The sequence below is a fragment of the Prionailurus viverrinus genome, chromosome C1, assembly GCF_022837055.1.
Source record: "Prionailurus viverrinus isolate Anna chromosome C1, UM_Priviv_1.0, whole genome shotgun sequence".
Lineage (NCBI taxonomy): Eukaryota > Metazoa > Chordata > Mammalia > Carnivora > Felidae > Prionailurus > Prionailurus viverrinus.
In genome coordinates this window covers 53,739,017-53,766,920 of record NC_062568.1, presented here as the reverse complement: position 1 = coordinate 53,766,920, position 27,904 = coordinate 53,739,017, and the positions used below count along the sequence as shown (strand labels likewise).

General features: G+C 38.5%; 1 protein-coding gene across 1 annotated transcript in view; it reads right to left on the bottom strand.

Annotated features, from left to right (window-relative positions):
* Nucleotides 1-27,904, bottom strand: part of CHN1 (chimerin 1) — a 205,281-nt gene that overhangs the window by 138,149 nt on the left and 39,228 nt on the right. Inside the window, exons 3-4 of the mRNA XM_047870700.1 lie at nucleotides 18,994-19,032; nucleotides 15,810-15,865 (exon numbers count right to left, since the gene is read on the bottom strand). Of these exons, the coding sequence (XP_047726656.1) occupies nucleotides 15,810-15,865; nucleotides 18,994-19,032 (95 nt within the window). The remainder of the gene's footprint in view (nucleotides 1-15,809; nucleotides 15,866-18,993; nucleotides 19,033-27,904) is intronic.

Here is a 27,904-nt window from a genome sequence, read left to right as displayed (position 1 = left end):
AAAATGCTTTGTAGCTTGGCTGTCATACCTCAGAGAAAGAAAGTTTTAAGTTAATCTACCATTATTAAATATGACATAAAGTGCAAAGTACAAGAATTCAATAAATAGACGCCATTTTACAATATTTGAAATATCAATGGAATTTGTTACATTAACATTTACTGTAGGTTTATAACTAATGAACTATTTTTTCTTTTTTTAATGATTATTTTTTAATATACAGTGTTATATATTTTCTTTACATATATATACATATATATATACGTATACATATATATACGTACACGTATATATCTATACGTATATATACATACAGATCTATACATATAGATATATACGTATACGTATATATACATATAATTTGAGAGAGAGAGAGAGAGAGAGAGAGAGAGGGAGAGGGAGAGAAAATCTTAAGCAGGCTCCACACACAGTGCGGAGCCACATGGAGGGCTTGATCCCATGACCCTGAGATCATGACCTGAGTTGAAATCAAGATTTGGATGCTCAACTGACTGAGCCACCCAGCCACCAAGAACTATTTTCTTCATATGTAAAACATTTTAATCAAATTCACCAATCACACTCTTTCAAATTAAAGAAGTCTTATTTCTTATCTTATTTTCCACAAAAACAAGAAGAGCTTGTTTAATATATGTTTCTTGCTCTCCAAAGGAAATCTGGAAACTGTAGAAATAAACACTAAAAGCATTATAAATGTTAATTCCCCCCCTCCTCCCCTACAACGTTAAAAACTGACCTTTCAGATTAGTTTTTTTTCACTAAGGCAACTTTATCCCATGACTATAAATCAGAACAGTTGTTCCCCCACCCACAAATTTTTCTAATTTAAATTCAAATTTAAAGAACATGTAATTCTGAAGGCAATGTCACGAGAACAGTGAAGCAGAAAATTCAGAAAATTTCCAAAATGTTTAATGCTGCTCTTTTCTAACAGTGGTATTGACCTGGTTACAAGTTACAGAAAATCATTATCTCTTTCTTGTTCCCACTGTAAAAATAGTACTTGGAGGCAGGTACTTTAAACCTAGTCTGGAAGTCTATACGATGCTTGTAAAAGTTAGGGTATACATATATGAAATTGTAAGAAATAACAGAACCCTGGCCAAATATTTACTATTTTTTTCAGGCAGCAGTCTAGAGTATATATATAAAGTCTACACACAAAGTACAAATGTTTACAAGTGTCAAGATTTTGTTTTGCATTGTTTTTCAAAGGGGCTCAGTTGTTTAGAGACATAGAAGAGGGGAAAAGGGAGAAAAATACACATTTGGTATTTGCTTCCTACAATGGCAGATTCTGAATTAGTAAGTCACTCAGTACTCTAACTTTGGATCTATTTTAGTTTCCTGTATTAGTCAGGCAGGAGGGAAGTGAGAAGGAAGTGAGAGGAAGAACAGGAGGAGGAATTTTACAACCGCTCAAGGACAATCAAAGACTAGAAATGGAGGGGCGCTTGGATGGCTCGGTGAGTTAAGCATCCAACTTTGTCTCAGGTCATGATCTCGCAGTTCATGGGTTCGAGTCCCACATCAGGCTCTGTGCTCATGGCTCAGAGCCTGGAGCCTGCTTCAGATTCTGTTTCTCCTTCTTTCTCTGCCCCTCCCCCACTTATTCTCTCTCTCTCTCTCTCTCTCTCCACCACCCCCCCAAATAAATAAACAAATATATACACACATACATATATACGTACAAGACTGGAACTGGATAACCCGGAAGGATGCGCTACATGTAAACAATGCACAGTTTTCCACTGAAGTACAATTTTTGTTCACGACATTTTCTAAATTACTAGGTTTTTTTTGACTGCACTTTATACCACAGAAAATATCAACACGGGTAATAGTTAAGCTTCAACAAGCCATAATAATTTAAACTTACAACAACTTAAAAAAAAAAAAAACAAAAAACAGCGCCAGCATAGTGGAGGAGTAAGTACACATCAAATGACTACATGGCTGGAAATGACTTCTAGGGAAGAAGTGAGAAAAAAGAGATCAGAAATGTTATACAACTTACAAAGACTGTTTAATTTTTTATCCTCCATTAACAGTAAGATAAACTTCTAGGTACCTGCCGCCCTCCTCAATTCTGTAGCATTCTTGATGATATTTAGATCAAAGTGAAAAGTGCTAAGAACGCAGCTTCCTTTTCATTGTATGTTAGACTTAGCCAAGAAAACCACTAACCTTCAGCATGCCAAATAGGTTATTTCTCTATTTACTGTCAGATTTCACAAATTCAGTGAAGAAAACGTATTTACAGGGTTTTTTTTTTTTAAAGCTCTGTAATTACTACTCAGTGACTTGCTAAACACCAGTTATTCAGCTTCCTGATATTAGTTTCTTCTTTTATTAATAGACTGAACTAAAAAAGGATAACAGATAAATTTAAAAACACAAGATTCTTTGTTCACTACTTTCCCACCTTAGATTAAAGCAACTTGTAGGTTTTGGGAATAGAGAGGTAGAAACCACCAATCTGTTTATGTAACAGTTAACGTGGTAAAGGAGCTCTTTTTGGAATTGTAGTTGCGATCTCCAATTTTATAAATATACTTCTACATTAGGGCATCGCAGATTGTGACATCAAAGCATATCTTACTACCCAATTGCTTACGAACACTGAATTTTAAACAAGAGCAAAAAATGACACCAAAAAGGGGCCCTTTCAAAAGTAAAATAAGGTGAAAACAGGCTCTGAGTGACAGGCTGATTTTAAAATAAATAGTTGGTTTTACTAATTCAACAAACAGGACTAGTCAGCATTCATAAAACAATACTTTCCAGCCGCATACTTTAAGTGTTAAATAACAAATGGTCACAACACCCAAGAGATCTATGAGCATGATAACCTTTATTTTTAGAACCCGAAGTTCTAAAGCTATATATAGCCTGTCAGCATCTAGCAGCAATCAGTTGTGAAGCTACAATTGCAATTCAGGTGCTTTCTTCCCACTTCTGAAACAAACTCTTGTGCTCCCACCCAGCAAAATAAGTCCCCTAAAACAGAGTAAACATAAAACAAATGCTTTATACCCCCAATTCATTCACATAACCAATGTCTTTATTAAGCACCTACTTACGTGTCAAGCACTGTTCAAGGCACCTGGGACATACTGTTGAACAACCCAGACCAAGATCCTACCCTCACGGAGCTTATTATATTCAAGGAAAAGGATATCGCAATAAACAATAAAGATAATAAATCAGTAAACTACATAGTATGTTATAAAATGAAAAGTGTTATAAAAACAACGTAGAATAAGTAAGAACTGTAAATGCTGGGGGGTTGACAAAGTAGAATTTTAAATACAGTGGCCAGGATGGGCCTTACTGACCAGGGAAGACTTGGAAGACTTAAAGACTATGAGGAGAAACATTAGAGGGAAGAACATTCCAGAAAAAGGAGTTGGTGCAAGGGCTTGGAGAGAGGAGCACAGTTGGAGTATGTGAAAAACAAGAAGGCTGGTCTGGTTGAAGCAGGATGGGCTAGAGAAGAAGAGACAGGGAAACAGTAGGAGATAAGCACAAAAAAAATAAAGTGGATGGGGAGATTACATAGGGCTTCAGAAGCCCTTGTAAGGACTTGGCTTTTACTCTGGGTGAAATGGGGAGCCACTGCACGGTTCTGAGTAGAAAAGTGACGAGATCTGACTGAAGTTCTAAAAGGAAACTTCTGTGATGAGAGCAGACTACGAGGGGAAAGATCAGTTAAGGACTATTTCAGTTACACAACTGAGAGATTACTGTATGTTGGGGCAGAATAATTTACGATGACAAATTGGCTTAAATATATACCAAACAGACACAACAGAAGTTTATTTCTTGCTTGTATAACATCTCTAATGGATTAGTATTCAGGTCAGGAAGACCAACATCCAAGCAGCTTCCATCTTTTAGCTTTGCCACCATCTTTTCGAGATCCCCTGTTTTTATCTGGATCCAAGAAGAAAGGAAGGTAACACAGAGGAACTTAGATGGGAAGGTTTAACGGGTCCGGCATTCAAGTTCACTTCTATTCCACAAGAGAACTGTCATATAGATGAAGATGGAGAGATTTAGCCCAACCAGGTTTCTAAAGAAAGGAAGAATGAATTTAGGTGGGTGTCTAGCAGTTCTCACAGTTCATACCCAAATGGCAGCCATGGAAGTAAGTGGTAGGGTTCTTGACGTATTGTGCACATATTCTGAAAATAGACCCAGTATGGTTTCCTGATTAATCATGGGTTGGTGAGAGGAAAAAAAAAAAAAAAGAAAAAAAGAAAGAAGAAGAAAAAACCTCAAGGATGCTGCGTGGCTTTTGATCTAAGCAACTGGAAGGAACAGCCATTAACCGACACGTGGGAAGCTTTGTTTGGTAAAGCAGGTTTGGGGAGGAGGGTAAAGTTCAGTTCTGTTTTGGATGTGTTATATTTGAGATGACATCAAGGGAGGATATAGAAGAAGCAATTGATTACATGGTCTGGAATTTGGGGAAAGAAGACTGGACTGGGAAATGAAAGTTTTATTAAAACCTGAAACAGCAACCTCACCAGGGAATAAATAGGGGCAGAGAAGAAATGAAGATCAAGGATTGAGCCCTAGAACACCTGAACACTGAAGCCAGGGAGAAGACGAACCAGCAAAGGTGACTGTGAGGGCAGGAGAAAAACCAAAAGGCTGTTGTCCTGGAAATGAAGTGAGGAGAGGGTATCGCGAGTCATCATCTGTACCACGTGCTGCTGACTGGACAAGCAGAACTGGCCATTAGATCGAGCAAATTGGAACTCACTGGTGACCTTACGCAGTTCTACTGGAGCGGTAGTGGGTTAACAGCCTGACTGAAGTGGGTTTAAGAGAAAACAGGAGGAGCAGGATGGGAAGCACCAAGTATAGGTAACAGTCTCAAGTGTTTTCTACAAAGGGGAACAAAGAAATTGGGCAGGGCAGATGGAAAAAGTAGGGTCAAGACAATTCTTTAAGACGGGAGAAATAACAGGATGTTTGTGGGCTGATGTAAGAAGCAAAACACTGCTGATGATAAGAGAGGGGAGATTGCTAGGATTGGGTCCTCAAGGAGATGAAAGGAAACGGAATCGAGTGTAGCGGACAGCTTACCATGATTTAGGACAACAGGCAAGAATGCAGAACACGTGGACCCAAACCCTGACGGCTGGGTAGGTAGATGTGGCACTGAAAGTTTGTGGAAATCCTCCTCTGATTGCTTCCATCAGGAATAAAGCAGGACATAAAATTATGAGCTGGGAATTAGGGGAGGAAGAAGGTATTGAAGGTTTGAGGGGAAAGCATGGTATGATTACCAGTGAGCAGGAAGTATCAACTTGAGGTTCATAAATTTCTTGTGAAGCCTATTCAGCACTTCGTTTTCCTCCAGCCATATACAGTTTCTTGGAAGTACATGGGGAGTAGGCAGATGTAGATTTTAAACAGGGTTGTGGTTTTGCCAAGCAAGTATGACATTAGAGAAGATCGAGAGAGGGAAGCAGACTGGCTCGCCATCATCTACCTAGACTTCTCTCTCATTCAGCTCCATGACTCTCTACTCACCAGAGTCCTGTGAATTCTTCCGCTTCACCTGTTCCCATTCCCGCCCCTCTTGGTTATTTTCAGGAACAGTGTCGTATTATGTGCCTTCATCACTTTCCCCTAGGATTATTGTAACCCCTCCTAAACCAGTCTTTTTGCCTCTAAAATGTCCATCTTCCTTTCCAGTCCATCTTCCACACTGCAGACAGAATGTGCTTTCTATGTCTAAGTCCAATCGCATGAACACACTTTCACTCTCCACAGCTATCAGGATAAACTCCCAAGGTCTATGCTTAGAACACGGAAGTTTTTATTAGCGATGCTTGCTTAGCTCTGCGGTCGCATCTGCCACACTCCCACAAGAACTCTGCACTTGCCCACAGGAACTGCACACGCGTAACCAGGCAACTGTCACCAGATCTGCCGTAATGCTGGATTCATTGCTCCATCCTCCAGCTAGACAGGAAGCTCCTTGAGGAGAGGGGACTTGCTTTATTTGACTTGAATCTTGAAGACTTAGCAGACAGAAGCCCCTCAGAGAATACTGATTCAATGAATAAATACACACAGGCTACAAAAAAAAACTGGAGCCTCTCTAAGAGCTATAGGCATTAATATATGTATTTTTGCAAACCATATAACAAGAGCATTATGTTGCAAAATAAAGTACGCAACAATATTCATTCATCCAACAAACATTTATCAGCCTTCATTACGCAGAAGTCATCATAGCCAGGTGCTGAATATAATCTGCCGGGGTGAGACAGTAAGTAGAGAAATGATTACCATCAATTTCATACTTCCATAACCAGATTTGAAGAGAGACTTTTTAAAACATGTGCTGGCAAAATGTGTATCAAATATACATCTAACCGGTACTGTGACTAGAATTAGAATACAACGCGAAATGTGTAACTTTCTCCGTATTTCTCATTACACTAACAGCACTGAACTTGAGTTTGATGCATTCTGTCCGGCCTTAGCCTGCCTTACCCATTACCCTGGAAAACACAACTGGTTGTTACAGTAAGAAGCAGCGTCCTCAGAACTGCTATCCAGCTCCCTGCAACACCAGCTCCAAAATGTGTCACAAAGAGCAGAGATTTGGTTTTGTGCACTTAAAAGTCGTAACTACATTCCCACTCTTTGGCTGCCAGAAAAAATAAAAAGTGTATCCATTTTAAGACTTTGTGTTTAAGGATGCTTAAATGCCAAACTAGTTTGATTTACATCATATTAGTAAATCAACTAAAGATATGGAAGTTCTTTGATATCTCTACTCAAATATACATATTGTGTACCTGTATAATTTATACCTGTATCTATCTCTCTCTCTCTCTCTCTCTCTCTCTCTCTCTCTCTCTCTCCCCACCCCCTCCCCCCAACATTTACTTGAATTCAACCAGGTGCTTGACATAAAATAACAAAATCAGGGTGTCTGGGTGACTCGGTCAGTTAAGTGTCTGACTTCAGCACCTACTTCAGATCCTCTCTCTCCCTCTCTTTCTGCCCCTCTCCTGCTCGCTCACTCTCTCTCTCTCTCTCTCTCTCTCTCCCTCAAAAATAAACATTTTAAAAAAAAATAACAAAATCACTTTACATAACTGAAAATCTCATAAGTATATATGTGATATATTTATTATAAGCTATATTTCATTGCATTATATATTTATACATTTCTACATTGATCCAGAGCTGCATACACAAACATATACACTTTACAGGTGATAAGTGATTTCTAGGGGAAATTCTGATTATGTAAGACTTTCACTTCACGTGCTAAATTCTGAATTCACTCCACTGTAAGATAAAACTGCACTCTAACAATATTATTAAGAATCATTTTCAGGCTTTTAAGTATTTGCTTAGTCTCTAAAGCATGCCTAAAATACTTAGTTGTGGACCTGGACATCTTTCCTTCAAAAAGAACTATTTATATTTAAATTTCAACATTTTTCTCCTAACAAATAGCCTTTAATAAAAAACGTTCTATATTTCAGGGCACTGGGGTGACTCAGTCGGTCAAGAGCCTGACTCTTGATTTCAGCTCAGGTCATGATTTCACTGTTCATGAGTTCGAGCACTGCATCGGGCTCTGTGCTGACAGCAAGGAGACTGCTAGGGATTCTCTCTCCCTCTCTGCCTCTTCCTACTTATGTCCTCTCTCTCTCTCTCTCTCTCTCTCTCTCTCTCAAGAATAATTATTTTTTAAAATGTTTTATATTTTAACACTCATAACGGCAATTGGAAAGATCTTCTGAAATTAGAAAAAAAAGCATTACAATTTTATTTTCTGTTAAATTATGTTATTTCTTGCTACCAGATATACCGTGTTTTACGAGTTCTGTCTTCAATAATTTGTGATTTGTTTGAAGAGTAGAATTCAGGTTTTAAAATACAGTGTTATGTGTCTTGATCTGATGAATGCTAATAGCAATTCAGCTGAGAAAGTGCAGAATATGGAGCTCATCACCGGGTAAGGGCTTAGACCACAAGAGAAGGTCACAAAACATGGCTGGCAACTAAATGCGTACTCCCTTTGGGTGTGCCTAATTCCCCAGCCTCTGAATTGATAATCTGCAATACAATGCTACGGTTAGAAGAAAAGGGAAGGGAAATGTTCACGTACACGTGAACAGGGTCAGTTCTCCCTCTCTTATGACTGCAGACATTTCCTTAAAGACAATGTCATTGGACCATTTTTATAGTTACAATTAGTGCCCATAGAATTTAATAACCTTTATTTAAAAGAACCATCAGTTTATCTACCGCATTAACTTTTCTCTTTTTCTCTCCACATTCCGGTGGTAATTAAATCCTGTTTCCTTTTCCCCCTTAAAAACACAGTGGCCTCTTAGTGCTTAATGTCCCAAATCCAACTCCCCAGTTAAATATTTGAGGTTGAACATCAACTGGTTACTCAGTACATTTTTATCTTTAGTGCTCATCACTCCCAAGGACCTTTAATTCTCCCACACTATTTATCTTTTTTTTTTTTTTTAATTTTTTTTTTCAACGTTTATTTATTTTTGGGACAGAGAGAGACAGAGCATGAACGGGGGAGGGGCAGAGAGAGAGGGAGACACAGAATCGGAAACAGGCTCCAGGCTCCGAGCCATCAGCCCAGAGCCTGACGCGGGGCTCGAACTCATGGACCGCGAGATCGTGACCTGGCTGAAGTCGGACGCTTAACCGACTGCGCCACCCAGGCGCCCCCACACTATTTATCATTTAATCAAGACTAAGACTGAAACTTTCTTTATCCAAGAAGTATTTTTACATTAGCTCCATCTCACTGATGAACGCTTTACTTTCATTTCAAATAGATATCTAAGTTATTTGATTGTTTTACAGGAATTTAATGAGATTGAATATTGCTCAAAGTAGGTTATTAGCGTTAGTGACATACTCTTGATATCTATATTTATAAATTTAACATTACAGCAATATTGAGTGGGAATGTCATGTCTTTAAAATGAGACCATTTCTCACTATTTATTAATTGTCCATTAGTTATCACCTGATGAAAACAGAAAGATGTTGTTATTACAGAAATTGGTCACATACAGAAATATCACTACTGACTTGCTAATTAAATATGCATATTTTATGCATGCATAACTACCCTGTATTAAGCAAAGTTGAGTAGCTAATAGGTTATCAGTTTTGAACAATGTGTGAGGGTGGTTACAGTCTGATAGAAGGGCCAGTCCACAGTAAATCCTTTTGCACACAGAGCAGCATTCCTTGCCCACCAATTTTTAAAAATTTTTTTGAAGTTTATTTGTTTTTGAAAGAGAGCATGAGCGGGAGAGGGTCAGAGAGAGAGGGAGACAAAGGATCAGAAGCAAGCTCTAGGCTCTGAGCTGTCAGCACAGAGCCCGAAGTGGGTCTCAAACTCACAAACTGTGAGATCATGACCTGAGCCGAAGTGGGACACCCGACCGACTGAGCGACCCAGATGCCCCCCTTGCCCACCAATTTGCCCTTAGAACATGATTACTAACTTCTTGTGAAAGAAACCTAAGCAGACTGAAAACAATTTAAATAAGAAAACTTAGGGGCACCTGACTGGCTCAGTTGGTTAAGCGTCTGACTCTTGATTTCAGCTCGGGTCATGATCTCACAGTTCGTGAGTTCAGGCCCGACATCAGGCTCTGTGTGGGCTAACAGTGTGGAGCCTGCTTGGGATTCTCTTTCTCCCTCTCTCTCTCTGCCCCTCCCCTGCTCATACACACTCTCTCTCAAGATAAATAAAACATTTTTTAAAAAAAGAAAGAAATTCATCTTTAAAAGAAAACGGGAAATTTAAGTAAGAAAATCTCAATTGTATCCCTTGTTTTCCAGTACTTATATGCCTTCCTTTAACCAACAGTATAGAATATGACTCTCTTCTTTTTCAGGGCATGGCAGTATTTTGTCAACTACGTCACAAAACTAAATCAAGAGAAATTATTTTCAGAGACTCTAAGAGCCATCCAATCTCCTAGCATTCTATGTCGTCTCTTTGTATCAAGGTGGATCATCAGAAGGCTACAGTTTAGCCCTTTAACAATTAGCTTCAGTAATTTGTTGCTCCTTAATGTTATGCCAGCTGCTATAAGAAACGATCATACACCTACTTTTGCTGTAAGACTGTAGCTGCTCAATGTAAGTAACATCAATAAATGTATTTCATTTAGTAAGCTACATAATTTTTTTAAAGAATTCAGTTCAGGTAAAAACTGGATCTTATTAGCCTTTCTGATCCTTAAGAATTGCGTACTTTATTACTGTGATTCCCTTTTCACACAATTTTATTGATCCTTAATCAGCACTGCAATCAACCGGCATCTATGTGTTTTTTATTTTCCTCAACTTTTCTTTCTGAATTCCTTTTATTATGTCTTCATTTAGGTGGCCTCAAATTCTGAGAAAGGCAAAGTACAGACATTTCTCAATAAAGATAACTGTGTTAATAACACTTCCAGACTTTTCACAGAACTACTGCCAATATCTTACTTTCTCTTAAAAGTTTAAAAAGTTGTGTCTCGCCAGAGTATAACAAAATGAAACATTTTACTAGATAGCATTTATAAAAAATGTTCACTACATATAAAATTATTTCATCATGCTTGATCATGGCACAGTAGCAATAAAATGCAATCATCAAGCGCTACCCCATACACACAGACGTGCAGACTGGACGCCTACAAATACTTAAATTGCAGCAGGACACTTAAAAGATAATCTCATGAAATCCCTGACTAATTTGATAAATTAATTTTATGACTATATGCTTTCAGGGCTGTTCAATGTTTAGCCAGTTTTCACAATAACAGAATCCATTTCACATGTTTTTAAACAATGGAGAAGCAATTCTTTTTAATAGTATATCATCTAAGAAAGTTATTAGGATTCCCTATTACCTAATATATAGTTCATATTCAAATTTCTCTAATTATACCCAAAATGTGCAGCCTTAAATAGAGAGAGAGAGCTCTCTGTCTCTACGACCCTCTCAAGGTAGGCATACTGCATACGGTGGTCATATCTCTTTAGTCTCCTTCATTTTAGAATGTTCCCACCACTGTTATTTCTTTTATGAAAAGGACATTTGCAGGACCGATGTCTTATAGAATGTACACATTTTGGATCTGTCTGATTCATACTTCACAAACAGATTTAAGTGAAACATTTTTGGCGTAAGTACTATCTAGATGGCATTGTGTATGCCTCATTACATCACATCCAGAGACACGTCAGTTTGTCCCAATACAGGTAATGCTAAAGTTGATCATGTAGATAAGGGTGAGCGTGCCAGATCCCTCCACTATAAAAATGTATCTTTCTCCTTGCAATGCATAAATAATTAGTAGGGTGAGGCCTTAGAACCATGTAAACATTCTCTTCACCTACAATCTTTTTACTCAATGGTTTTAATGTCCAGTGATGATCCTTGCTTGACTCAATTATCAGCACAATCATTATCACTCCTTCTACATGTTTAGCTATGTTTCTGCTGTAAAGGACTTTATACTCTGTCCCTCTGTTGTTTTTTTTCTTTGTATTGGGGTAGTTTTTTTGGTAAGCATCATTATGGACCAACAGATTATCTTTCCTGTGTTATCTGTGATAACCCTTCAAGTGGGCTCCTAGGATCTTTTGACATGTCCCCATCCGTTTGAGTTCTTCTTGCTTTCCGATATAAAAGGTTCTAAGAAGTCATTGCCCCATGTTCTGGAATCAGGAATTCTTGTAAGGAACACTGGCTCCTTTCAGTAGGAGATAGTACTTGGAAACCAAATTTGGGCACCGAGTATGTTTACTCTTACGAGGGCATCACTGCTTCTAAGCCCTTTCCACAGACTGCGATAGAAAATATACTTTTAAAAATCTGTGAATTCACATTTATGCCTCCAAGTCGAATTCAAAGCTCCATATTTATATCTCCCACGAACACTGGCTCCCCAAAATCTAATATAGTTACTCATTTGTTCTATCCTGTATTACACACAAAAATAATTTCAGAATTACCACACAAAGTGCTACTGACAACAACAAATTGCTAAGTATAAAGATCTCTTTGCAGGTTATGATTCTTAGTACATTTCCCTCTAAGTTTGTATGGTCAGAATAATGTTTATAAGCTATGTAAATTAATTTTGGGGTGAGGATGCTATGAATTTGTTAGGTTCATTTGTTTCTATTTGTATTCAATTTTAGGGTTTGCTTTTTAAATCATTTTTTACTTAATTCTGTTTGAATGTGTGAAATATCTGCATAGTTCAAAAGTTGCAACTATATAAAAACATCATCAGAGAGGTCTGACTTCCATCCTTATCCTCCCCACTCTGCCCCCCGCAGCCCCACCCCTGCCCCACTCCTTACAGATAACTATTTCACCGGTCTCTGGGTTAATCCTTCCCGTGTTTCTCTTTTGCACAAAACGCTTAACTTTTTTCCTATTTTTCCCTTTTTTACTACTAAAAAGGGACCATAATTACCATACAGGCACACCTCATTTTCTTGTGCACTTGACAGACACTGGGGATTTCACATGTTGAAGGTTTGTGGGAACCCTGCATCCAACAAGGCTGTTCATGCCATTTTTCCAACAGCATTTTCTCGCTTTGTGTCTCTGTGTCACAATTTGGTAACTCTCACAATACTTCCAACTTTTTCACTATTATTATGTTTGTCATGGTGATCTGTAATCAAGGATCTCTGATGTTAGCATCATCATTGTTTTGGGCCACCACAAACCTCACCCACATAAGATAGCAAACTTCATCCCTACATGTTGTGTGTGTTCTGACTTCTCCACCAACTGGGCATTCCCCATCTCTTTCCTACTCCTTGGGTCTATTCCCTGAGACACAACAGGATAGAAAGTAGGCCAATGAATAACCCTACGGTGGCCTCTAAATGTTCAAGGGAAAGAGTCACACATCTCTCACTTTAAATCAAAAGCTAGAAACAATTAGGCTTAGTGAGAAAGGCATGTCAAAAGCTGAGAGAGGCCAAAAGCTAGGCCTCTTATCCCAGGTAGCCAAGGTGTGAATGTAAAAGAAAAGTTCTTGAAGGAAATTAAAAGAGCTACTCCAGTGAACACATGAATGATAAGAAAGCAATAATGGAGAAAGTTCTGGTCTGGATAGAAGATCAAACGAGCTACCACATTCTCTTAAGTCAAAGCCTAATTCAGAGCAAAGCCCTAACTTTCTTCAATTCTGTAAAGGCTGAGAGAGGTGCGGAAGCTGCAGGAAAAAAGTTGGAAGCTGGCAGAGGTGGGTTCATGAGCTTTAAGGAAAGAAGCCGTCTCTGTAAGATAAAAGTACAAGGTGAAGCAGTGAGTGCTGACGTGGAAGCTGTAGCAAGTTATCCAGAAGATAGAGCTAATGAATGAAGGTGGCCACACTAAACAACAGATTTTCAGTAAAGATGAAACAGCCTTATATTAGAAGAAGACGTCATCTAGGACTTTGAGAGAGGAGAAGTCATTGCCTGGTTTCAAAGATTCAAAAATCAAGCTGACTCTTGTTAGGGGCTAATGCAGCTGGAGACTTTACGCTGAAGCCAGTGCTCACTGACCATTCTGAAAATCCTAGGGCCCTTAAGAATTCTGCTCATTCTACTCTGCCTACGCTCTATAAATGGAACAATAAAGTCTGGATGACAGCACATCTGATTTACTGATTATTTTAAGCCCACTGTTGAGACCTACTGCCCAGAAAAAAAGATTCCTTTCAAAATATTACTGCTCAGTGATCATGTACTTGGTCACCCAAGAGCTCTGATGGAGATGTACAATAAGAATGATGTTTTCATGCCTGCTAACACAATATCTATTCTGTAACTCATGGGTCAAGGAGTAATTTTGATTTTCAAGCCTTATTACTTAAGAAATACATTTCATAAGGCTATAGCTACCATAGATAGTGATTCCTCTATAGATCTGGGCAAAGTAAACTGAAAACCGTCCGGAAAGGATTCACCATTTCACATGTCACAAAGAACACTCATGAGTCATGGGAGGAGGTCAAAATACCAACATTAACAGGAATTTGGAAGAAGTTGATTCCAACTTTCATGGGTGACTTTGAGGGGTTCAAGACTTCAGTGGAGAAAGCAACCACAGATGTGGTAGAAACAGCTGAAGAACTAGAATTAGGAGTAGAGTCTAAAGATACGACCAAATTGCTGAAATCTCAGGATAAAACAGGGAGTTGCTTCTTGTACATGAGGAAAGAAAGCGGTTTCCTGCGATGGAATCTACTCCCGATAAAAATGGCATGAAGACTGTTGAAACGACAAGGATTTAGAATATGACCTAAACTTAGTTGACAAAGTGGCAGCAGGGTTTGAGAGGATTGACTCTTGATTTTCAAAGAAGTTCTGCTTCTTTCAAATGCTCCTCAACAGCATTACATGCTACAAACCGTACGTGAAAGGAAGAGTTCATCAATGTGGCAAATTTCACTGTTGTCTTATTTTAAGAAACTGCCACAGCCACCCCAGCCTTCACCAGCCACAACTGACCAACTGCAGCCATCCGTATTGAGGCATGAACCTCCACCAGCAAAAAGATTACACTCACTGAAAGCTTACATGACAGCATTTTTAGCAATGAAGTATTTTTAAATTCATGTGTGTAAATTGTGTTTTTAGACATAATGCTATTGCATGCTTAAAAGACTATAGTATAGTGTAAACATAACTTTTATATGTACGAAAAAACAAAAAAATTCACTTGACTCTTTTTATTGCAATATTGGCTTTATTGCAGTGGGTCTAGCTAAATCTACAATATCTCCAAGGTATGTCTGCGTATACACTTTCTACCTGGAATCATTCCGTATCGGCTCACAGAAACTTCCTTATTCCTTTTAATATCACAGTTGATTCAATCGGTCCCCTATGGACTGATATTCAGGTTTTTTCCCTAATATTCTGCTATTACAAATAATCCTCTAATCAAAAACTTTGGGCGTATATAAGTCCATATTTGTACAGGTAATTCATCAGGGTAAATCACTAGAAATTGGACTGGTAGGTAAATGCAGGTATCGATTTGTCAGATATCACAAAATTCTCATAAAATGTAACACTTCACATTCCCATCAGCAATATATGAGAGTGTTTGTTTCTTCACAGACTTACCAACTAAGCATAGTCTAATCTTTTGAACTTTTGCCAATCTAAAAAGGTGGAAATGGTCTCTCTGTGTATTTTAATTTGCATTTCTCTTATTGTTTGTGAAGTTGAACATCTTTTCAGTACTGAAAATACGGTGATAAGTACCGTTCATGTCTTCTGCTCATTTTCGAAACCACAATATAAATCTTTCTTTTAATGGAAAAGTTACTTCAATAATGCCTTCAAACTTTATTGAAGAATGTGTGACTTAACCGAGAAGAATACTAACATCACTTAAAACTACACTGTCACATTCTATACTCCAAATAGTCCATTAAAAAGTGACAGTTAGTGCAACTGAGGAGAACATTAAGAAAGATGCATTCAAGTACAACTTTACGAAGCTAACTAACATAACTGGCCAATCCCACAAATAACCATGCCACGGGAGGAAGGTGAAAGTTTGGTAAACACGTGACCGAGAGCCATTTTGGTTTTTTGTTGGTTTGTGGTGGTTGTGTTTTTTTCGGATTTTAATTTAAATTCTAGTTAGTTAATATAGAGTGGAATATTGGTTTCAGGAGTAGAAGACAGTGGTTCATCACTTGAGAGACACGTTCTTATAACAGCCGCATCACACCCACCTCATTAGTACAGGTAATTCTTCGAGGATGAGGGGCTTCCTGCTGCAGCTGATATACTGTAAAGACAGAAAGCAAACCATTCCACATCAGCTCACAGATATCTTCCTCGTTCTTTTTGGTGTTATAGGTTGTTCAGTTAACCTATGTCTCTCCCACGGCAGACACTTAGGTTTTTTCTAATATTCCGCTATTACAAACAATTCTAAATTGCCCTTCTGCAGAAAGCATAAATATATTAGGAATCACAAACTGGCTGCTTTTTACAGAAAACTGTGGTACAGTTCTATTTGTTATTAAATTAAAATCTGTTAAGAGCAACACGAAGAAAATAAAAGAAACTAAACTTAGTGAAAGCCCAAAGGCAAGCATAAATAGAAAAATCATAATCCACACAAATGTCTTTTTACCTTGTAACAAATTAGTACTGGGTATTTGGCTGTGTTCTCCAAAATCTGGCCCTTTATTTTCCTGAATTCTTGGTGGTTGTATTGCATAAGGCACGTCTCTAATACAAGCAAATAATGGTTATATATGTGTATATTTTTTAATTTTTTTAATGTTTATTTATTTTTGAGACAGAGACAGAGCATGAGCAGAGGAGGGGCAGAGAAAGGAGACACAGAATCCAAAGCAGCTCCAGGCTCTGAACTGTCAGCACAGAGCCCGACGGGGGGCTCGAACTCACAGACCAAGAGATCAGGACCTGAGCCGAAGCTGGACACTTAACTGACTGAGCCACCCAGGCGCCCCAATGGTTATCGATTTTTTTTAAAATTTGTTTTTTTTTTTCAACATTTATTTATTTTTGGGACAGAGAGAGACAGAGCATGAACGGGGGAGGGGCAGAGAGAGAGGGAGACACAGAATCGGAAACAAGCTCCAGGCTCTGAGCCATCAGCCCAGAGCCTGACGCGGGGCTTGAACTCCCGGACCGCGAGATCGTGACCTGGCTGAAGTCGGACGCTTAACCGACTGCGCCACCCAGGCGCCCCAATGGTTATCGATTTTTAAAGCACATTATTACATGTCAAACTTGAAACTAAAATTAGGATTATGGTAGAAGTGACAGATGTGTTTTTCTCCCCTATTTATATTGCAAACATCTATCTTCAAAGATAATCTCCCCTAAAAACAAAATTTCTGAGCCAAAGTTACCACCGCTTCTTCAAATAGAGTAAATGCAGCAAAAGAAGGAATTCAGATACTGAAATAATTTGCCAAGGAAAGGATGATTTTCAGAGTATCTGAAAATGAATCAGTGAAAATTACACCAATACCACGACATTCTAGCCTCACTTCAGGTTGATTTGTAATGAAGAAAGAATGAATAGAACACGGTGGTCATCAGAGAAAGTATGTTTATGTATATCTAAGTTTATCTCTGGGAGGGAATTTTTCTTCTCTTTCTACATATATAATCGCATATTATTGAATTTAAGCGTGCTTGGGTGGCTCAGTTGGTTAAGCGTCCAACTTTGGCTCAGGTCATGATCTCACAGCTTTGGAGTTCGAGCCTCGTGTCGGGCTCTGTGCTGACCGCTCAGAGCCTGGAGCCTGCTTCAGATTCTGTGTCTCCCTCTCTCTCTGCCCCTCCCCCACTTACACTCTTTGTTTCTCTCTCAAAAATAAACAAACATTAAAAAAATTTTTTTAAGAAATAATAAAAGTCGTCAACTTAGACTTCTTGCTAGTTCTATTTTCCTATTGGTTCATATTTGTAAAGTTTTAGAATTATGCTGGGGGGAGCTCAGGCATTGAGGTTACTAAAAAAAAAAAAAAAACTAAAACTCAGTAGCAGAATTGTCTCCAAAAATAAAAAAAAAAAAGAAATATGCCATTTTTTAAAAATGATGGCTACTAGGAGACATTTAGAGATACAGAAATACAAACTGCCTATACTACATTTAGTGATCAATATTCTTCAGAGGAAAAAAAATCATCACCATGATTCCATAACAGTGTGAGGCTTCATAGATGCTCTTACATAAAACATGTGCAAGGTACAAGTCAGAACAAAGAGAACAAAGGTAAACTGAAAACCAGAAAATGCAGACAAGAATTTTAAATAGGTTTTTAGCCAATGATATTGTGAGACAAATTTTTAAGAAGAACATTAGTCATTTTTATACATTCTTTGAACTATACTTCCCATAAACAAAAAAGGCACAGGCAGGGGTGGGGAAAAAGTCTCTATGGCAGTATCTCTAGAGATTATTCATATTTTGCTTACTATAAGTAGCCCAAAGCAGCAACCTGCTGAAATAAACCTATCTGTTGTTCTGGGAACACAAAACCAAGAATCTGAATAGCTGATCCTGCAGGCGGCAAATTTCGGCAACTTACAAATATCAAAACTTAGGATAACTCAACACTTACAAAGATGTTGATAATGTATGTCTAAAGTACAGGTTTCTCAGGTTGCTTATGCAACTCCATACATAAACAAAAACTTACAGTAATGGCGTCAGCAGTATTCATGGATTTCTTTTTAAGGCTACTTTGATTATATTAATCCCATTTCCACTTTTAAAAAATCTGAAATATCTTTTACTTGAAGAAACAATATTCTCAAGGACAAGGAAGGGGTAATAAAGGGCAAAGAGCCTAGACTCTTTTGAAAAGATTTTTATTCTAATGCAAAGTTTAAAGAGCAAAATAGAATTCAAAGGTCTCTCATATGCAGGAAAGCAATTCCTAAAAAAAAAACAAAAACAAAAACAAAAACAAAACAAAAAAAAAAACCACTTTTGCCTGTTTTCATCCATTCATTCTATGAAGACAGCCTTCTGACTTATCATTTATATAGCCCAGAGTTCTTTTCCATATAAAGAATTGGGATCTGAGAATAATTAGATTGCTTGAATTCTCAGTTACCTTCTCTTTTCATTAGTTTTTATCAGCCAATGTCAACAAGTGGCCTCAAGTTCAATATGGAATTTCATGCAAGCTCAGAGAGATGAGATGCATTCCAGACATGCAAACCATAGACAGACCTTATGGAAACACTCCTGTTTTCCCACAATTACTACTTCTACGCTGTTCCCAAACCCTGCTATAAATTAATTTTTCAATAATGTGTACAAAATGAAATGAATCTTCATACCTAATGATTTTAATATTTCTATTTCTATATCACTTATAAAGCACTATAACCCACCCAATTTAAAATTATTTGCATACTTACAGTAAGATTTCCAAACAGGAGGTCTATATTCATCTGTATCTGGAAGAATAAACACCAAGTTAACATTACTGAATATTTATATTTTAATCACATATGGTTAATATACATTAAATTAAGTTATATTAATATATATTTAATATATGTTTGTTGATGTCTGTGTGTCCTAGGCATTGTGTTAAGACTCTAAAGGACATTCAGAGGATTTTTAGTCTTGATCTTTATTTTCTTGGGAGTACAGTTTCACAAAGATGTTCAAAGAAAGCGACTGTATTTATTCAACTGTTTAGCACATAAAAACACCAAGGTTAATTTTTACAGCATGCAATCATTTCTCACAGTCACTGATAGTCAATAAAGTCTTTGTGTCTTTGGGCTTAATTCTACAATTAAGGGATTCTCAGATCCCTGAAATTATTGGAATTTTTTCTTTTTCAGTCAAATTCACCAGATAACAGTTTTAATCCTCAGAAGTGTATCTCCCCATCGTATTTGGAGGATTCCAGTGTAACTGGTTTTACTAACTTCAGGAGAGAAGAGCAGCAAGGTACTTAGTGTCTTCATATATCATGAACAATCAAAACCAGGAAAGGAGAAACACTTCAGTGGAGGAGAGTATCCAGGGAGCCACAAAGACCATGAGGTGAACATCTGCTTTTCAAGTCCATTTCCCCTCACTCTGCTTGAATGAGGGTTTAGGAGACAGTGTAAAAGAGGATGTGGAAAGAGATGGAAATAAAAACACGTGCGGGAGATGGGGAGAGTTAGAAAAAGGAGAGATACCAGTGTGGTCTGGCATCTCATCAGTAAAGCACAGCTCAGTAATAATGTTGCTGGTCAAAAGCTCTGCCTGCAATACCATGTAGCTAAATCGGCTGACATAGCATCTCGGCGTGGGAATACGTGGCCGGCTACCTCGCCTGGTTCTGCTACCACCCGACACGAACCCATTAAGGAATCTGGTCCAAAAAATCCTGGTCTCCACGGAGGTAAGTAAATTTACGAAAAGTTTATGGAGAAGGCTGAATCTAGCATATGTAGGTTAAGCAAAAATGATCATAGACTCAAAACATTCCCCTCAACCTTTAAAATGCCAACACTTCACTTATGTTATCATGAACCACACAAATATCTGGAGTCAGAGGGCTACAGCAAGACTATTGACGATAGGCATAAGAACACAAAAAGGAAATTCTAAGTCATGTAGAAATTGCTTGGCACCCAGTAGGAGTGTTCAAATATATTTTTTAATGAACAAATAAAAGATGACATGAATAAATGAGTAACGAAGTAAAGCAGCAAATACAGTTGCTTCTCGTTATTTCAAGTTCTATTCTACAGAGTCACCTTGAACGCTCAATCAGTGAATGCTGAACCACTGTTCCCTGGGGAAAACACAAAGTTAGGTTCCTATATGCCTCTGGTCACAACATTCTCATCAACCTATGAATACATAACCTTGTTCATTTGTTTCTGTTTAAAGACACCTTATTTAATAAATATTGTGATTCATTAGAACTGAACTCACAGCCAACAGCTGTATACTGTAACTCATGCCTCAGTGAAACTTACCCAACACATGTATCTTCTCCATAAGAGGCATCACAGCCTTCTTGAGCTTCGGAACCTCAGAAAGCACTTCATCACTATGTGTGGGGGCTTTAAACAGAGAAGACAAGGGGAGCTCCACATTTTGTCCTTCTCCTGGTCCTGGCTGTACATGCTTCTTCCCTTGGCTGATTACAATTTGTACCTTTCCCTGTAATAAATCCTGACTGTGAGTGAGTTCTAGGAGTCCTTCTAGTGAATTATCAAACCTGAGGGGGGTGTCAGAATTAAGGAAGCCTTTGGGACTGTGCCCTCTAACTTTGTAGTTAGCCCTAATTCCTCACAAACGCTGTACAAAGCCTGTACCCAAGCAGTGATAGCCTTCTGCAGGTTGCTTTGACTTTGGAAAAGGTGAGAAAGAGGCTAATTCTCAAAATCCTGCCTCTAGAGAATTGTGTATCCAGTCCTAGATAAGACTTTCTTAGGGAAACATCAACTTTTACCTAAAGCTGTGTGGCTTTAGGAAATTTACTACCTCTCTGTATCTTATTCTTTATTTATAAAATGGAATAATATCATCATCTGAAATGGGAATAGTGACAATACAGGTTTCTTGTGAGGATCAAATTAGGTGTCATACATAAAGCACCCTGCGCTTAGGAGAGCTTTAGTAAATGAGTACCCTCTCCTGCCCTCACCAAAAGTGAATTTAAAAACAAAATGACGTTACCATATTAGCCTCAGGCCACTGCCTATGATTTCAGCTGTGCGTTCTCTTATTATTTTGTTCTTCCCTGTATACCTATTATATCACAGAAGGCACTATTATTCAAGATGCTACAGATCACAATTATGTGGCCAAATAAACTGAGCATTTAGCAAATAACCAAGAAATAGTGGGAGAAAAGTTTGAGTTTCCTTTAGTATTAAAACAATTCTAATGATTAGTGACTTTTAAGAGTGAAGTTTGGGGTTGTTTGAATTTTTTTAAGGTCTATTCATTTTTGAGAGAGCGAGACAAAGCGCCAGCGGGGGAGGGGCAGAGAGAAAGGGAGTCACAGAATCTGAAGCAGGCTGCAGGTTCTGCGCTGTCAGCACAGAGCCCAATGCGGGACTTGAACTCGTGAACGGGTTGAGATCATGACCTGAGCCAAAGTCGGACGCTTAACCGACTGAGCCGCCCAGGCACCCCTTGAGTGAAGTTTGGGTTTTAAAAGTCTTTTCCTAGCCATGTATTTTTCTGCTGATGGGAGCGTAAACTGGCACAACCTCTCTGGAGAGCAATTAGCAATACTTATCCTAAGCCTTTCAAAGTGTTTAACAGGCACCTGTCATGACAGAGCTCAAATAAGATGCTCTTTGAAGGAAAACCCTTAAAAATTATGACAAACTTTCTAATGCTTAGGGAGCCTTAGGTCACCTTGGTCTTTTTGTTGACCAAGTTAGGCAACGGGCAAGTACCACTGTCCTCAGAATCAGGGGAAAGCAGCCCATGGACGGGGCATGGCTAGATGACTTAGAGAAACAAGCCCCAACCTCTTGGTGGGCAGAGTTAGCTGCTAGAGTTGGGGAGACGGATTTTTCTAGGACCCTAAGTCCTTCTGGAAGGGAAGAAACATCACTCCAATCTTTGATTCCTCAGATTCAAAGTTAAGGAATTCTGCTCCAGAAGAAACTCATAATCCAAACCAAGTTCCACTGGCAAGAAAAGGCAGAGACACTCCTGAAGTAAAATGACCTTGAAAATGGATTAACTGAACCGGTGATCTGGGGCCACACAAAACGGCTTATGGGTTTATTGGGGAGGACAGATTCCGACCCAGCATGAGACTGATGCACGAAGCGTCCTCATCCTCCCTGGTACACTGAAATCATTGAGTGTAAGAGCATGAACTAACAAACTGCAATCCGGACCTCCAAGCGGGGTCACTACTGTGACCGTAGCAAGATTCTCGCACAGAGAGTGGTGACACAGAGGCTCTTCTTCCCAGGAAGCAACTTTATTCCTGCCGGCATCGCTCAGTCGGGTTCGTACCCAAAGAACTGAGCCCCGAACGCCACGGGTGTCGTTTTTTTAATATATTGTTTACCTCTTTGTCTCCCATATATGGTAACACACAAACATGTAGTCTGATTAAGTGGCCTCATGTTACAAGGTCGTGAAGGATGTTGTCAAGTACGTGAACAGCAAGGTTGCCTTGAGGGTTTTTTTTCCTTTCCTTAGGGAGGGGACCCTACCACCTGACCTGGGCCAAGTCTGACCAGAAACAGGATCCCAGCGGCATTAGATAAGCAATTATCACAAACAATATGGGGCTGGTCTTCAACACTGACAGAAACTGATAAAAATAAGGAAGACAGAGAGTGTACTGTTACACTGCACCTCTCCTTCTGCATTTGGAAGAAGATGGGACCACTGTGGGACTGAGTAAGACTTCAGGGGCTCAAGCCTACAGGAAGAGGCTGCCTAAAGAGAAAGACCCTGGACTTCCTGATAACTGGGGCACTGATTACCAACACCAACAACAAACAGGGGGGGCATACTTGGCCCCTGAAGTTATATAACAGGTCATGTCAGTTCCTTCTGCATACCTTCTGACCCAGCAGTTCTATTCTCGTTCTAGGAATTTACTGTAAAACAATTAAGGATGTCTGGAAAATAGCAATATAGAAGAATATCACTGCAATATTCCTTTAAGACTGAAAACCTGGACTCAACCTAAATGCCCAGCAACTAGAAACCATACAGTATGTTCAATTACCGTATATTCCAGTTTGAAGACACCTTGACTACACCAAAAGGACTTTATCTTGTAATCTGTTAAAAGTCTGTTTTCTTGGGGCCCTAGGTGGTTCAGTTGGTTAAGTGACTGACTTCAGCTCAGGTCATGATCTCACAGTTCCTGAGTTCAAGCCCGCAATGGTCCCTCGGCCATCAGCACAGAGCCTGCTTCGGATCCTAACCCCCTCTCTCCCTGTCCCTGCCCCTCCCACCCCCCCCCAACTCTCTCTCAAAAATAAAACAGACATAAAAAAGAAAGTCTGGGGTTGGTTGGGTGGCTTAGTTGGCTAAGTGTCCGACTTTGACTCAGGTCATGATCTTGTAGCTCATGAGCTTGAGCTCTGCATTGGGCTCTCTGCTGTCAGGGCAGAGCCCACTTAGGTTCCTATCTCCCCAACTCTCTCTCTCTGCCCCTCCCCAGCTCTTGCTTTCTGTCTCAAAAATAAATAAAAACATCCACAAAAAAAAAAAAAAGTCTGTTCTTCTTTAAATATTTTACATCTCTTAAACCAGTGGTTCTCAAACTTTTGGTTTCAAAAACCCAGATTCTAAAGAGCTTTTAATATCTACTGATACGAACCACATTATAAAACTGACAAATTTTAATTTGTTTTCATTTGTTTTAATAAAATTTTTAGTTGCTAATTTGTTAAATAATAAGGGCATTATATTTTAACACTTTTATGAAAAATAGCTATTTTTTCAAAACCAAGTATTTGGTTCACATTTTGCAAATTTTTTTCGGGTCTGGTCTAATTGAAGACAGATTCTCATACCTGCCTCTATATTTAACCTATTGTAGTATCACTTGCCATGTACCTTCTGGAAGATTCAAGTAGACACTTGTGAGAGAAGAGGAGTGAAAAAGGCAAATAATGTTGTCTTATTATTCTAATTTAACTTTGTGGAAACTGAAAAAAACTTGAGGAACCCCAGAGGTCCCCAAACCATACTTTGAGAAGAACTGTTTTAAATCGTGATCTTTTTGGCATATCTAGGATATGGGGTATGGTGGGCTAAGATACATTTCATCTAAGAAAAGAAATACAAAAGGTAATGAAGAAAAGAGAGGAAATCGTGTGGTCTTTTAGCACTTTAAAGTCCTTTCAGCCTGTTGAAAGGAAGTTACAGGCCAATAAGTCCCAAAAGTCTGTGATCTGCCTTCAGCTGGCAGTCTCTAGGGCTCCCCTCCCCCCTTTTTGATTCCGTCAGGGAAACCACCCACACACCAAGCTTATAAACATGACAGACTTCCATCACTAGAGCATGACTGAGAATGACAGCCAGACAACATATGATTCAGGGACAGCTCACCTTAAAACCATCTTAAAAACTCAGGGACAGCTGCTTAAAATAACCTTAGTATGGTATGGACGAGCCTTTAAATTAAGTACATACCTACAAATTCCATTAAAAGATTTTCTCCATCACATTTAAGTGTCAGTAATACTTTTCTATCTACACAAAAGAAAATTTTATGAGGAAAAAAAAAACAGAGTTATGCTGCCACAGACAATGTTAAAATAATCAGAAAGTTTCGTTCACTCAGTAAATATGTATTAAACACCTTTGGGTAAGAATGTCAGTTACAAGGTGGGTCCAGATGTAATTTATTTAGGAAAATAAGGTGGACATTATTACACAAACAAGATAATAGAAGTAAAACCATGATTTTGTCAAAATTCCTGGCAAGAACAGGTCCCCAGTAAGTATCTGCTGAACTGACGAAAGAAAAGAAGGAAAGGAGTTGTCACTTTTAGCCAGAGCGCCAAGAAAGAAAAACAGAGATGGTATCCTCTGATGAGAGTTTTCAAAGACCGATGATTTTTAAAGTCAAGGAGCTAAGGAAAGGAGACTGGAGGTAAGAGGAAGAACACCATTCTGAACAGAGGGAATACAGTGATAAGGACACAGAAACAAGAGAGTTCAGAAGTGTTTGAGGAACCACAAATAATGCAGACTCGTTGAAATAAGAGACATGTTGAGGAAAGCTTGAGATGTAGGCACTGGAGGGATCCTGGGCTGAGTTGTCCAGGAAGCATCCACAAGTAATGAAATGTGTTTTCTTCTGCTTGGTACCTACTTCCCACTGAATACTCAGATGTCTGCCGAGAGAGGGGTGGTATAGTCAGGCCCAGACCAATTCTCAATTCTCATGAGGTAGAAGAAATAGCCAGTAAAAAAAAAAAAAGAGAAAGAAAAGAAAAGAAAGAAAGAATTAATACTTGCCAGTAATACTGACGGAGCAAAGATGCAGAGGTGGGGAATAATGGGCTCAGAAGTCACAGGTGCGTCTAAGCAAAGTGGAAAAGTAGAAAGGTTCCGTTCGAGACATTCTCTCTCCTATGTGACTGTAAGCAAAATCTAAACAAATAAATGCAGAAAGCCAAAAGAAAAAAAGAGAGATCAGTAAACTGTATGGAAAATGAAGACCAAGTTGATTGGTATGTACCGTCTGATCGCACTTTTAGAAATGAAAGAAAAGATGTGTGTGTGTACATACATATGGGGGCAGAGAGCCAACGAGACAGAATATGAAAGATCTGGAATAACATACCATCATTTAAGTCACATTCATGAGCTCTACATCAGCCTTTCTCATTCAGGTTCCTCATCTGACCCACCTAGCACAGAAAACGTTCTGAGTGACTATTTTCTCAGTTCCCCCACGTATGGTAGATGACCAGTGTCTCCCTAGAAGCACAGGAGAGAAGTTAACTTATTCCATACAATGGATGCCCTAGGCTGTTGGGGCATTATTTTTTCCCAGAACCCGGAAGAATGAAGTTTCTCTAGATGGTGTTTTTTTACTTGTCTTATAAGACTATGTGGTTTTTTTAAAAAAAAAAAAGTATTCGAGGAATATATTACATTTGTGCTAAGGAGGAAAAAAAAAACTGTTAAAAACTAAAAGTGTAAGTTAACTATCTGTAAGAAGAGAAAACCGTGGAAACTGATTCAGATAAAGAAAAGTCCCATTCGGGGCGCCTGGGTGGCTCAGTCGGTTGGGCGGCTGACTTCGGCTCGGGTCATGATCTTGCGGTCCGTGAGTTCGAGCCCCGCATCGGGCTCTGTGCTGACAGCTCGGAGCCTGGAGCCTGCTCCAGATTCTGTGTCTCCCTCTCTCTCTGCCTCTCCCCCATTCATGCTCTGTCTCTCTCTGTCTTTCAAAAAATGAATAAATGTTAAAAAAAAAAAAAGTCCCATTTAACAAACTCCACAAGACTAATTTTTTGAGTGGGCTCTTGAAATGAACACACTACCCTAGAAATCATACTCCCAGTCTCAGAGGCCTGGGAATCAAATATAAGCTTTCTAATCGAATCTGCTGAATGGGAAGCTTTCATTAAGAAAAAGAGAAGTTGCATAATTAAATTTTCTTTTCTTTTTGGTTAACTGCTAGAATTGTGAGTCAAGGAAATCTTACTTTTACATATTTTGTCATGTCTATAAAAAATTATTCCAATTTTTTTCTTGCTTTTCAAAACTTGAAGATACAGATTTTAAGCAAGTCCTAATGTTAAACTTATCTTTGCTATAATTTTCTTCTGTGCTTTTTTCTCTAAGTATTAATATTTTCAGGACATTCAATTTTCCTTTAATATTAAAAATTTCAAAATGCTCATCTGTCTCTTTAAGCAATGATTAAAAAATCTTAAGAAAATATATCTAGGATAATATCTGATAGGATATAATTTACAATATTAGGGCTATTTGGGAGGTACTCAAAATGTTCCTTTATTGACATGATTAAATATATTTATAAAATATCTTAATATGCTGAATTTTTAGAATAAATATAAAACATTGTATGACTGGGGCGCCTGGGTGGCTCAGTCGGTTAAACGTCCGACTTTTGGCTCAGGTCCGACTTTGGCTCGTGGTTCATGGGTTTGAACCCTGCATCGGGCTCTGTGCTGACAGCCCAGAGCCTGAGCCTGCTTCAGATTCTCTGTCTCCTTTTCTCTCCGTCTCTCCCTTGCTCGCACTCTCTCTCTCTCTCAAAAATAAACATTAAAAAGAAATTTTTAAACATTGTATGATTGAGTAAATCTTTGTGCTCTCTCCAACTGGATCCTATTTATATCCAGTATGTCTATGCATATTGTTGAAAATGACTGACTTTAGAAAACAAAACAAAATTTTTTCACTGTTTATATGAATAGTTTGTGTATCATTATATAGTTACGTTAAATGAATTCTTTGGTTTAGAACAATATTTTTCTGTTAAGTTTAAATCTGCTTAACTTTTTATTTAAAAGATAAATAGTTCACCGTAGAACAGACTAGAATGTTAAATTTAAGCTGTTTGTTTTAGGCTCAAACCAAAAGTTTTTAACAATATGATGGATTTTTCTCAAAAAGGACTATGTTGCATTTTAAATGAGGTTTAGACTAATGAGGCATGAACACTCAAAAACTGTGATTAATGTTTTAAAGAACATTTGTTTCAGATTGTCTTTGGTTTGAAAATTAGCAATTTTGATTTCTGTAAAAAGAATGACATTTATTGACAAGAAAAAGAGTTTTTCTCCCCTTCAAATGAAGACCCACCTTTCAACCAACTGGCAAGAGATTCCCTGT